The 14238-nt window shown below is 43.2% G+C and overlaps 1 protein-coding gene across 3 annotated transcripts in view; it reads left to right on the plus strand.

Annotated features, from left to right (window-relative positions):
- Positions 1 to 14238, plus strand: part of KBTBD3 (kelch repeat and BTB domain containing 3) — a 133102-nt gene that overhangs the window by 17267 nt on the left and 101597 nt on the right. Inside the window, exon 1 of one of the 3 annotated variants that reach the window (XM_069202344.1) lies at positions 12588 to 12696. The exons of the other annotated variants lie outside the window; for them this stretch is intronic. Within the exon in view, the coding sequence (XP_069058445.1) occupies positions 12685 to 12696 (12 nt within the window). The 5' untranslated portion in view covers positions 12588 to 12684. Of the gene's footprint in view, positions 1 to 12587; positions 12697 to 14238 lie in introns of those variants that run through there. 3 annotated transcript variants of the gene reach the window in all.

Genomic DNA, 14238 nt, shown 5'->3' on the forward strand with positions numbered 1-14238 from the left:
ATCTGGAATCGAATTTAAAGTGCCTGGAAGATATTCTGCTCGGAGATAAATTTTGTTGGTGAGACAGAATTCCTATAAACTCTTGCCCATTCGACTGGAGGCTTTGATCTGGTGCCACCTAGGTGATTGATGTAACGTACAGCAGAGACATTGTCCATGCTGAGGAGGATAGAACATTGCACTTTGTCTTTTGCAAGGCTTTTGATCGCAAAGGAGCCTGCAAGCATCTCTAAACAATTGATATGCAATTTGGACTCCTCGATGGACTGTGTACCTCCGTCGATATTGGTCAACATCGTGCGCCACATGGCCACATCAAATGCCAGCCCGTCCGGCTTGAATCTGATTCTAATACAAGATCGGGAGCTGAGGTGAAGATGGTCCTGCTGTTTCAGGCATCTAAATTGTCTATCCACCGGACTCTGCTTCCAAGTTTATAAGATCAGAATAGGTGAGACCTTTGCGCAAGTGGAGAATTTTTAGACGTTGCAGGGCCCGATAAAGTAGAGAGCTTAGAAAGATGGCTTGAATGGAAGAAGAAAGAAGTCCTACAATCCTTGCCAGGGCTCTAAGAGAAATTTGATCGCTGAGGACAGTGTGAAGAATGTCTTTTTTGTTTAATTTTACCTTTGAAAGGGGAAGGTGAAGAGAAGCGGTAGAAGAATTTGCTAGAAAACTTCATTTGTTTAGTGGGAGTAATGATTGATTTGTCTGTGTTTACTACAAAGCTGAGTTTTGAAAGAAAAGAACATATGAGGTGATGATGGGGATAAAGTATTTGAATGTTTTGACTCATTAGAAAAATATCGTTCAAGTAGATTATCAATCTGATGCCTAGAGATCTGAGATGTGCCACAACTGGTTTCATTACCTTGGTAAAGCACCAAGGAGCTGAAGAGAGAGGGAAGGGAAGAAAACTAATAGGTTTTGCCCTGCCACTGAAATTGGAGGAATGTTCTGTGAGATGAATCGGAATTCTGAGGTAGGCATCTGTAAATCTAGTCTTACTAAACAATTTGATTGTAGTAAAATGTCTCTGAGATGTATTATAGTTTCCATTTTCAAATGGTGGTAGATTACAAACTGATTGAAGAACTTGAGATTGATCTCCGGTCTCATCTTTTTGTTTTTCTTCTGGACTAGAAATAGGGAACTGAAGAAACCTGTAGGATCTGGAGGAGACAACTTGATTGCTTTCTTTTGTAAGAGAGACTGAATTTCTAGGGAGATAAAATTGACTATGTCTGACGAAAACCTTGGAGGATTTTAGTAGGGGGGAGAGAAGAACTCTATTAGATAACCCTGTATTGTGTTCAATACTGTCACAATGTCTTTTCCTCGGGATCTGCACGCTGCCGAACAAGAAGGTCCACCTCCCGGCGTCACCAACTCAGAAAGCTTTAATATCACAGAGTTATGATGAAGCCAGGCGAAGGGATGGGAATTAGGGTAGGGAACAGCTGGGAGAGAGATCTGAAAGGAAAAAGTTAGAACAAATATGCATGTACTCATTCATAACAATCTAACTCTCCAATAGATGTTCTTGAATACATGCATCTCTGTAACATCAGACTAAAACTCTTCTTGGATTGGGCATCGCCCCTCTTTTGAATCATGAAACAAGAATGATCTGAGACCTCCGAACCCTGAGAAGACAAGAGCCTTAAAATAAGGAAACTCTTGAAAATCAAGCATGGAAACATTATGCATTGATTAAACTTACTTCGTTAGATCTCAGTATTGAAATTTGTAAACTCTTAATGTACATTTCACATAGAATAGAACACCTTAATATGTATCTCACATATCATGCTTCTGAAAACATTGAAATTGTGTTCTGCTTATCTTTGGAATATTTCCACAATGATACTCCTGTTCATTTAAAGCGCTTCTTCTCCTTTGAACCAGAGTGCTATGCCGAATGCGCGTTATTCCTCTGAATGAAAGCGTTATGCCAAATGTCCGTTATTCCTCTGAATGAAAGCGCTATGCCGAATGCGCGTTATTCCTCTGAATGAAAGCGCTATGCCAAATACGCGTTCTTCCTCCGAACTAAAGCGCTAAGCCAAAATGCGCGTTATTTCTCTGAATGAAAGAAACAACTCCCATGTGGGTCGGGCTCCTCAAGACCTTACCGCCACGAGTAATGACCTACTCGTGTCTGAATTCACCAAAATTCACCAATAGAAAAAGGGAACCTTCGAGTTACTGCCAATCCGTTTGGAAGGTATTCTCCTCTGCTGAAGAGGAAGGCCCCCTTGAGGTCTGACTGCATAGAAGTCTCCAAAATAGTGAGCCACGAAGTTGGGTGTGGCTGGGCATTATAGGCCAGCCACACCCCAAGATGGCCGCTGCCTCTAAAAACATGGGAAATGTAGTCCCTTCCTTGAATAGCACTGATAAGTGCATCTTGACCACTAATGGCCTGAACCTGCAGCTAGTGAGCTTTACCACATGGCAAACAACGCTGCTGGCCATTCTTGGAACAAGCGGGGATGACCAGTGGTGCACATAAAGTGCCGCAAATCCGCGCAGCGGACCTTCAGGTGTGACCTGGACCACGCACAGCCTTGATCCTGACAAATACTGAAGGATCTGCTGTAAGAATTTGTCGTTTTGTTTGTAAGAATTGAAGACAACCTCCTATGGGAGGAGGGACAGAAAAAGGCTTACCTTGTGGATTGTTGGCTTTGAAATTTCTTTGCCCACGGCCTCGATATCCTCTGTCTCTTTGTGGGTAGAGCTGAGGTTTGTAGTCGTGGAAGTTGTAGTTTGTGTTGTGTTGAAGGACCCTCTGGTTCCCTGGTTGCAGTATGAATGGCTGGTAAAGCAGCTCCTGCCTCTACCGCCCTGTGCAAAATCACTCTGAGAGAAAACTTTCTTTAAAGACTGTTGAGCCTTATCAGTAGACAAGAAAATTGTGCTGTAGCGGCTAAGGTCTTTTATGAACAAGTTTCCAAAAAGCAGACCATCTGCTTTGATACCAGGATCAAGTGCTGCTAGGTTTGCTAGTTTTGGATCCAATTTTAATTGTAAACCTTTTCTACGTTTGTGGGTAATAGTCGCATTGCCATTCCAGAGTAAGCAAAAAGCTCTTTGTAGTCCGAACCAAAGGTCCAGAGGATTGATAGCTTAGTTTTCCGATCTGGCTGCTTCTGCCATGTCAAGTATACATGCCGGGAGCCCACTAAATCAAGTAATTTATCCTGGCAGGTAGACCAGGCTTTATAGACTCCCTCACAAGGGTCTTTTCCAAATTTAGAAATGAAAGTAAGTAAAGACTGATTGATAGAAGGAGTAGCCAGGATATTAGAAGCCAGGGAAGGCCTAGGGCTCTCTGACTTCAACTTTGCTCTTGTTTGTTTATCTAAGGGTAAGTGAAGCCTAGAAGAAGTATAATCCCCAACATGGGCAGATGGAAACTATTCTGTAGAGTTAGGATGATGAATGAGGGATGGGTTGAACACAGGAGCCCCCCTCAGAGTCAAGGATGGTATTAGAAAGAAGAGAGTCTGAAGTGGAGGGAAGACATTTGGCTTTCTTTGGAGGAGGGGAAGCAGTTTAATCGTTGCCCCAAGTATTATCGGTATTGTCATCCAAATCGCCGATATCATCATCAGTGTCCAAGATTTTTTAGATAATTATTTGTTTAGGCACCTCAATAATATGTTTGGATTTAAATTTACATTTAGAATATGTCTTGTTGTTATTCTCCTCCCTAGTCGAAAGCCTGGGAGGAACTAAGTCCTCGGTCTGGTGTGAGGAAACCTCACTGTTCAGCTTTGCGCCATCATTATTAGGAATGTTTTTCTTTTTGGTAGGTAAGGATAGCAATTTACGTTTTCTGCCTTCCCCCACAGAATGGGCCAACAGTGTCTTGGACATCATATTCATCACAGAGCTTTCAATGTTCTTAGACATTTTATCCATAGAAGTTGCAAGGGCGTGTTCCACAAAAGTATGAATACATTCATTTAACTCTTGTTTGAATGCTTCCCCATCCTTTCATGTCTGGCATTAAAGGGGAGCTATCTAATTCCATATTCACTCAGGCTATGAAATAAATGCTGGCAGGAAAATGGTTAAGTCAGAGACTGCAAGAAAAAAAGGCGGGAAAATAAGGAGAACACTCCCCTGAGGCATGTACCGTATTTATCGGCGTATATCACGCACTTTTTCTCCCTGAAAATAGGGGGCAAATGATGTGTGCGTGTTATACGCCGATATAAATTTAAGGTTTTTTTCCAGAAATTTCCTCTTAAAATGAGGTGCGTGTTATACGCCGGTAAATACGGTACTTCCAAGGACTGAAGAGCGAGTAATGCCGAGCGAGGGTGGAGCTGAAGGCCGCGCCCCTTAGTAGTCGTGAGGTGGAGAAAGGCATTGGAGCAGCAAAGAAGGAGGGTGCCGCAAGCAGGCTGAGACGGTTATAGAGAGGCGACAGATGCACAAGTTATGTATGTCCTGAAATGACGGGCGCGAGTCCCACTGAGAGGAAAAGTCCAGCACGAGCAGGCACCAAGGGTAAAAGACTACATGCAGCATCCTGAACGGTAACAGTGAAATATCAATATATTGTATGAATAAGCAAACTGGGATACAACAACTATTCGTCGAAAGCAATAAACATTTGAATTTTTTATAATATGTGAGGAAAAAAGGGTACTTATCTTGACTGCAAGCAGCAACAAACGAGGGCTATTCGCAGTCAAGTATGGACACTATACTCATTATAGGTATCCTATTGGTGCTTACTGTGCTTACGTTTTTTTATCCCATTGCCTAGTCTGTCACTAAGCCTCTTGGGCTTTGTGGTTTCTTGACTGCTGCTATTATATTAAAGCAAGATCAGAGAATCATAATACGAGCCTCAGGCCTTGGCATAAAATTCTACTTCATACTAGCTATGTGCTTCAACACATAATTTTTGGGAAAGAGACTTTACCTAATTAACCTCCAGTTAACATTATTTTTCCTCTGCTTCTTTGCTCCCTGGTGCATGGCTAGCATTGGGTCCCTTGACAGCTAGTCTGAGAGATTGTTTGAGCCAATGGAGATTTCCACCTCCTATGAGTACCTCTGGAACATTTATGTTTTTGTCCTCATTGCGGTAGGAGAGCTGATCATTAAATGTTGAAGTTACCGGTTTGTAGTCTGTCACAATGTTGAGTGGTCTTAATGACCTCTGCATTTTTAGATCTGGTGAGAATACAAATTTGTAGAGCTAACTTGGTCACAAAAACACATTTTGATCGTGAAGTAGGAAACCATTGTCCTGCAGTCTTTCATCAGTCTTTTCCGATATCACTGGAAAAAACAGTGATAGCTCTGCCTACATTAAGAACTCTGGTTAGCCCATCTAGCACATCTCAGTGTAGCACTGTCTCTCAGATCACTCCAAAACCTCCTTTTTTGCATCCATTAGACTTATGGAGAATGTGGTGCTGTATTTGGGTGCGTAGTAGCAGCTGATAAAGTTTGACTTTCCGGTTCAGTTTTGAGAACCATATAGCATTGCTGGGTCAGCAAAGAGCATTTATTATTATTAAGGCTTCCAGTTTTCTGTTTTTAATTGAACTATACAGATAAATACAGTCACGAAAATGTGTTTATTTATTTATTTTTAAAAATGAAAAATACAGAAAACTGGCTACTTTGAGTGACTTTCCATGCTATCGTTCATCAATTCCAGGCCAGCACCTGAGTAGATAGGCAGCATGGTAAGTTTAAAAAAAAAAAAGACAGGATTAAATGTGCTTAAATAAAGTCATATGTCAATGAACATTTGTTATATAATGCCAATGTTTATATGTGGGTTTATTGTTATGTTATATTTGGCTTCTTAATGTACTAAAACACAACAGGCATTAAAGTATGAGTGTATGTTTATCTGTTAAATAGATGTGGAAGTATACAACTTTACAACTCAATTTTTTCCCCAAAACACAAAATAAATATGGGTAAATACATATAAATGGTCAACAAGAAATATGGATAAATGCAGACAGGAATGTTAAAAAAATAAATACAAAAAAAAACGGAGTTGTCTGTTAGGCATTTCTCTATATCAGGTTTCTCCAACGAGTAGCTTGTCATCTTCCAGTAGCTCTCCAGCTACCTATGAGTAGGTCTCCTGTGCGCAGCCCATCTTACTAATATAGAAGTTTTTGGGTGGTTAAATTATTGTGTGTATATACACTCAAATTTGGAAGCGTATATTCAAGTAGAAAATGTGTGTATGAACTCAAGCTGATGTTTGGAGAAAAATGGTTGCATTTTCAAAATGTATTTAAAGCTATTGTTCAGTTGGGGAGGTTCATTGTTCATATTATTACCTTTGTGCCAGGGGAATTGCAGCTATGGCTTTTATGTATGATCTGTGTACAGTCATTTCAGACTGTCAAAACGTTTTTTACATTGGTGTTGATAATGTTAGAGACCCCTCCTCTATATCCTGGGGCTGTCAGGTCAGGCTTACTATGCAATCACTTGGTGTAAATTGTAATTTACCACCTGTCCCAGAGTCTGAGTTTATTGCACTTTATTGGGTTTGGCCATGTTATTCTCTGTGTATGCTTGACTCTAAAAAATAGCTCAGCGGGCAACGGAGGCCTTCACGTGTGGTGATAGTAGGTTTTGAACTGAGATGCAGCACATCAAGGGTGTCCAGGGGAGAAAGATCAGGTCAGTAGTTTCATAGGGTCCCTAGGCATTAAGGTTCCCACTAATGCTTCCAAAATAAAATTTCCGAGGAAACGTAAAGGTCAAAGAGAAGATGACAAGATATGGTGCAGCTGTTTGGTTGTTTTTGCACTTTTATTATTACAGGGAAATTCTGGAAACATTTCCAACAAGACATTGAACTATTTGTGGATTTTGCTGCAGTGTTCAAGGGAACACCCCTGAATATTCTGAAATCACCTGTTATATTTTTTGTGAATTCTGCTATAGCGTTGAGAGGTATATTCTGCAAACGTTCAAAGCAAACCATTGAAACAGAGTGGCTTGAATGGATTTCTCAAGTAGGAGTAAAAGATGAGGAGAGAGGCTAAACACATACTTGGCTCTGAACTATGACATTTTTGGATAGTGTGAGGCTAGTCAAAAGGCAGTGGATTGCTGTGCAGTCAATAAGTGATAACATAGATAGTTGACTATTGGACTGTTACTGCATTATGATATAGTGTGCTTTAAAGGGGTGCAAGTTGAACTCTTCTAATTGGAGCACTATTGAGGCATGGATGAGACATGCCACAGGGAGGCCATGGATCAGGGAATTACTGCCATCCAGATGAGTACAAGGGCTTGAACAACAGGTCTGAAGTTACTTTCTGAAAGAAAATGTTTCACTTTCTTCAGATGACAAAGCCAGTAGCTGCTAGTCGTTGCTTTTTGGCAATATGTTCGCCGAGGGTGAGGTTGGTGTCCCAGGTGAATCCAGCTAATGTGGCATTCGGTGAAAGTTGGGGTTCGAACCAGTCTAGACTTGTCGTTGAGCCGGGTTTGCACTATTTCTTGCTTGTTCTGCTTACCAAATAGCAGGAATTCTGCTTTGGTTGGTTTGTGTAGGTATTGTACATCCAGGCCTCGAAAAGAAACTCATTTGTTGGGTTCCAACTGAACCTTTCTGGGCCAGTATGATTATAACAGATTGTACCTCTCTGCATTCAGCCGCGGATCACATTGGGTCGCCGTCGCTGGTGAACCATGGACGTTGCAAGTGTTTAAATTCCTTCCCACATTGATTGCAGGTACTCTTAGTGCCCACTTGACACAGACTTCAACAGGATATACATTAATACAGGTTACTTTAATTCAGTGATGGGCTCCTCCTTGGACACTAGAAACCCCGATACAACTACGAGACCCACAAGTCTGAAGCATTGGGCAACATCACTGGATTGATAGATGTATGGCATCGGACACCCCCAGAGCTATGCACTACACTCAGTACCCCCCTGCCACGCTTCATACTGTAGGATCAACTACCTGTTTCTCCTGACTACAGACGTCTGCCGAGCTGGTATATGGAGACTCAATAATTGGTGGTTGGAGGATGTCGAGCTGACAGACCTCCTCCAAGAGATACTAGAGGAGTACTTTACACTTAACCAGGACTCAGTCATCCCTGAATGTACCCTAAGGGAGGCTTTTAATGTGGTTCTCAGGGAGCTGGCCAAGACCCACATCAAGGGGAAAATACATGACGAGAACAGACAGACACAGGAGCATGAGACCACAGTGTCTTGGCTTGGAAAAACATTTAAGCAAAATAGATGATCAATGGATTCAGCAAGACATGACCTCCAAAGGACCCAATTGAAAGATGAACTGTTTCACAAGGCCCACATAGCCCAACCCGCTCCTTAAGCAAAGTGTACAAATTGGGAGTTAAATCAGGTACATTATTATATTAGCTTACTAATAAGCAATATATATCCTGTGTGGTCCCCAGAGTTAGACTTCCAGCAGTCCAATTGGTTTTCATTGCAGAGGCCATGGTGAAACCCTTTGCAGACTACTACCGAGACTTGTATGCTGTGGCCATCCCCTCCTCAAGTAGACCCTGATAGTTCTGTTTGGAGAGACTTGCCAATGCAGATGCTGTTTATAGAGCACACGGAGGAGTTGGATGCGTGTAAGAATCCTCCCTCCCATCCCGTTTCCCCTGTCCTGGCCAATGAGTCTGATGTCCGTCTTCTTTACGCCGACATCCGGAAGAACGACGGGGCCCAGAAGGAGTGAAAGGACAATCAGAGGAGAAGAGGTGGGCTGGGTCAACAACAAAAAACCAACAGTAATGAAGGACTTCTCCCAACAGGAGGAGGAGGGGGCCAGCGGGATTGAATAGAAGGCCAATTTGCCCAGAGAGGAGGATGTAGGAGGTGACGAGGAGAGAGAGAGAGGAAAGGAGACGCCGACACAGAGGGAGGGCAGAGAAAGAGAGGTAGAGAGATGCGGACAGGGGACATGGAGGAGAAAATCCTGAAATGTGAGGTAACAACAGAGAAGCCCGAAGTCAGCCCCAAGGAGTCTACAAGACAACAGCAAGACAGAGGAGGAGTCACAGGTGTGGTTTGATACAGAGTGGTGGATTCCGGCAGAGACATAGTTGCAACCCGCCACTGCTGAGAAGGGCTGTGGCTAGTGCAGTGAGTGCGCAAACAAGGTAGGAAGCGCCTTTTGGGGAAGGAGTGAAGCACCTGCATGAAGGGGACAGAAAAACAGGAGGCTCACGCACGCCCCATAAAAAATGACAGCATGGGGATATCTGGAGTACGGTATAAAAGCCTCCCTTAATACAGACATCAGAACTAGTAGACCAGTAACTAACATTTTCCCTTTCCTTTCCCTCACGTACCTGTGTGCTTCTTGATAACTGTGGCACTCCCTCTGGTTCATCACAAAGTTCCTACCAGGGGTAAAAGAGACCCAGAGAGTTCTTTTTTATTTTTTTTATTTTTTTCACATTAGGTGATCTGGTGAAAATAGCAGTGGAATAGAATCCCTTACTCACCATGTTGTCCCTATATTTCTTTTTGGAGGAGACTGGTGGTGACACCACCCTTAAAGCAGCCTGTAGGCAGAAAAAGGAATGCCTTGCCTCGCCTGTCAAGACCAAAAAGTCCTGCCCCTCATTCCGTACCTTCTAAACTGTGCTTGAAATACATAGCCTCTATCTGTATTGTTGACTTATATATTAAAAACACAATATCCAAAAACCTAAACAAAAGGCAAAATTCACCGTAGTACAAAGCCTCCAAAGTCATATTTCTATCCTTCCCTCCCACAGTGCACCTCTATCAGAGATTGCAAACCAACAAGCTATTAGCTCTATGCCTAATGGCAAACCACCAGGACCCAGTGGATTCCTGTTGGAATTATTTAAGAGCTATGCAATGCTACTGACTCCACACCTGTGAGACCTCTATGCTGAAGATCTTGACAACACCTCACTCCCGTATGATCTCAAGGAGCCACGATCTCAGTTACACTAAAACTTAACAAATCATCAGAGGACTGTAGTTGCTTATCGCCCATTTTCTTTGATCAACATCGAAATAAAAATAATGTCTTGAGTCCTCTCAATTAGAATGGCAAGAATAATTTGTTCATTAGTAAGATAAGACCAAAATTGTTGCATTTATAAGAGAAGTACCAGACATCTTCTACTATGCCTCACTTTGATGCTGGCAGTAAGAAACAAGGCAACGGAGGCCTCCTGCTTTTGGATATGTAGAAGCCTCCTTCAGATCAGGAACAGAGACCAAAGACCAACCACCCTTAGAGTATGAAGAAGAACAATTTATTTACATGCACGGAAACTGTGGATTGAGAGGCCAAGCCAAATCAAGAAAGCCATACATTATCTTTTTTTTCTGCAAACCACAAGGTGTGTTCATGCATCTCATTAATTCTCAACATTAGCATGTCATCATTTCTCGAACACTGCAGAAGGTATTACTGTTAATCCCTTATATCACACCAAATAAGGTAAGGTTCAATACAGTAAGGAAATTACAAAACATAGCCTACGTGTCTCACATTGCAAGGTAGAACTTTCCATCTAACAGAGACAACACATATACAGGATAGTAGATTTCTTCATACATATTGCTTCAGCTAGCGTGCAATGATATTTCATGAGGGCTGTCTTGATAGCAAGCCTTGCATCATAATGTGTTCCGAGCAAACAGAAAAGAACAATAAACAAAGTTTATCCAGGTTATGAGCTGTTCAACAAATAGGCCTTGTTATCATTGAGTATCACAGGGCCTAGCAGGCCCAAAATGGACTCAAAGTAAAATGCAATTCCACATTCCGCCCTCTGATACTCAATGGCAACCTACACCTCTCTTTGTAACAGTGTTGTCTCTGGGGTAACTTTTTCCTCTTGTACATCTTCTTTATGGCAGGGCTGGTGATATGCAGCAGTCTTGTTACAGTCCCTTTCTAGCAGTACCCGCAGAAGGGACACACCTTTATTAGCACGCACACTGTTATTAGTGCACTATCCCTATTACCATCACCTCCTATGAACAATGACCCCCCCAATTGCTGAACCATGCTCCTAATTTTTCCCAAATTCCACCAGGGTCTGTCAATTCCTTATATTTCCTACTGTCTTATTTATGTTTCCACTATTATCTGGCATGTACACACCGCAACAATGGATCACGGGACATACCCCACCATCCTTTGCTAGAATGATGTCTAGCACAATTCTGTTCTGAAACACAACAGCTCTCAGGTCAGGGAGATCCCCAGAATTGTCGCTGTGTCGTCTGCCAATGTCTCCACCAGCTTGGCCAATTTGTGTATTTTATAATCGCAATGCATAACCCCAAGTGGTGGCACACTCACTTCCATACCTGCTATGGCCTGATCTAACCAAGAAGGGGACCTCGTTCTGCGCGTTTTCCGGTGTGCTAGATCTGTTATCTGAGACACACTTGTCACATGCGTTATGCGTGGCAACACTAATGCTGGATAGCAACCACCTCGCCATCCAGCCGCTAATCTGAAGTATGCGTAGTTACCACATACGAAGAAAAAAAACCTGGTCCTTGATAGGCCCAGGACAGCTGTTTGGGGCCAACCCTTATTTTATCTTAGTTGTTATAACTGAGGCAATCGCTGGTGCCCACATTTATGTTGACATTGGCATCAGTGATACCCTCCGTGCAGCGGCCATCGGAACATTTAAGGAATTTCATCATAGGGCACAGCTACTTTTTATTCTCTTCAGCAATTACTCTTTCAACTGGGGCGCTACCCTTTGTGGACTTATGCACCATGGTGCTTTCTTCTGTCCACCAATTCTTAGAAATGGGATACCCATACTTTCTGCAGCCCTGTCACCGAGCTCCTGCCCCTCCTCTTGTACTATTTTGGTATCCTTGCCTAATTGCCTAGGTCCCTGAAGTTGGGCCAGAATCAGCTGATCCTTCTATCTGAGGGGTCAGTACTTCACAGGCTGTACCATTTTGAGGCTTGTCCCTTCCATATGTTCCCTTGCTCTTCTTAACAGGGAACTGTTGCTTTATAATATTGTTCCCTACATCATATACTCTCTGGCTAATCTTAACAGGTGCACCGAACTGCTGCTGTATAAGACTGTTCACCACATTACATCCCACATACTTGCTTAGTGGGATAGCTGTGTAGGAAGTGCGTGGGCAAGTGGATGCATACATAACAGTCTGATACATTCGCCGCCTCTACATACAACTTAATCGTTTGTACAAATGTGTTGTCAGCATATATTTCCCTATTCTCACTCCTTGGTACCTGTCCCTTATTTCCCTTTCCCCCTAATATCCCTGTCTCCCTTTCCCTCCCTATTCCCTCATGTATTGGCGTACAATCCTTCACTCTTATCGATATAATTATGCTCATCCAGAAATGGTATGTATATTTCCTCTGCAAACAGTATTGATATTATTGTCAGTATTATTCCTGGAACGGGGATGCAGATGGCTGTCAGCACTGCAGGCTATTTCCTCTCTTTTTTCTTTTCTTTAGGCATTGTCCTTGCCGCTGGCGATGTCAGAGACCCGAAGATGTTCCTTTATCAGTACTATAGTCAATTGTTCCCAGTGTCTTCGACTCAGTCGGTGGTGGTCTATTACTTCTCCATCGGTGGTACTCTGGAATGTGGCATCAGAGGTTATCTAGCACAGAATGCCCATTCAGGTACGTTGGTAGGCAAATCCAGACAGGGGCCGCTTGCACCCTGTGTTTTCAAAGGTGTGCAGCACGAGCAGTCCTATGAAGAGTCACCACAGAACACACTTGCACACCTTGACCTTTGCAAGGGTGCAGCACGAGCAGTCCTGTCAGTGTTCCCTTGTCCTGTTCGTAGATCGAATGTTGTATCCCGGCAGTGGTGGCGGAATCCTTATTGATGCCGCAGGTAGCTGTTGCAGATCGTTGGTCCCGCTGCCTTTTTGGTGTGGGAGCTGTGAGTCCAGGAAGTTATCCCCTCACACTTGACTGCTGTTGTCAGAAGGACCTGGTATGGTCCCTTCCACCGGGGCTGTAGACAATGCTGTCTGGTGTGGGCTTTGACCCACACCCAGTCATCAGGCTGCAATCTGTGTTCTGGTGGCGTTTCCTCTTCCGATAAAGCGTGCAGCACTTGACGGTGGAGATAACGTAGGGTCTCTGTTATTTTCTGGCGGTAATGTAACAGTAGATCATCTGTTACTGCTAGTGGGGCCACAGGCATGTGGCCAGGAATGAGCATGGGGCAACCAAAGACTATCTTGTGGGGGCTCAACTTTGTCACTCTGTCAGGGTTGCTTCTCATGGCAAGCAATGCCAATGGCAGTGCATCAATCCAGGAGAGTTCAGTGGATGCATAGAACTTCCCTATCTTGTTCTTAAGTACCCCGTTCTTCCTCTCAACGGCTCCTGCTGTGGGTGGGTGGGATGCGCAGTGCAATTTCTGGGTGACCCCTAGCCCTCTGCAGAGCCCCTGTATTACTTGAGAAATGAACCCTGGTCCATTGTCCAATCTCAGGAGATGGGATGGGACCTAACATGACAAATTTTTAATATGCCTGGGCACAATATAGGTCAAAAAAGATATATCAAAATACTGGGGGCCCAAGATGCACCCCCTCCCCCCCAGTTGCCAAATGGATTAAGAGGATGGGCTACTTTGGAGCCATGGAAGAAATGGTTTACATGGCTTGTGGATGCTGCAAGTAGTAGGACTAAGCTCAAAGAAATGGTATGTAATGGTGTTCTCATCTGTTCTGTCCACATGTTGTGTACCTTTACTGACATTCTCTGGTTGGTAACACTGATAAGTGGTACATTCTACCCCAGGGGGTTGGAGGAGGGTTACTGCCTTGATATTGTACAATTGTTTTGTGAGCCATACTCATGTTAGCAGAATAGCTGAAATGGGGTGAAAGGTTTGACCCTTCATACAGAAGTACAGACGTTTAAAGAATCGGAGCTAATCTTAGTGATTTCTGGAGTGTAAGGATAGTTATACCTATGGGGAAATTCTGAAGAAGAAAGGGATCCATTCTTCCTCAGACATTTCTCTTTTAATTTTATTCACCTGTATTCAGGGCTGGGGGGACGGCAAAGCCCAGTTACTCTCAGTAGAGCAGTATTCCTAGCTTCCTCTCAGGGGAGGCGTGATATTTCCCACAAGATTAAGTGCCTCTTACATAGTGCATCTCTTAAAGTGCCAGACATGACTTACCTAGGCTTTCTTTT

Source organism: Pleurodeles waltl, chromosome 8 (assembly GCF_031143425.1).
Source record: "Pleurodeles waltl isolate 20211129_DDA chromosome 8, aPleWal1.hap1.20221129, whole genome shotgun sequence".
In the NCBI taxonomy this organism is placed as follows: Eukaryota; Metazoa; Chordata; class Amphibia; order Caudata; family Salamandridae; genus Pleurodeles; species Pleurodeles waltl.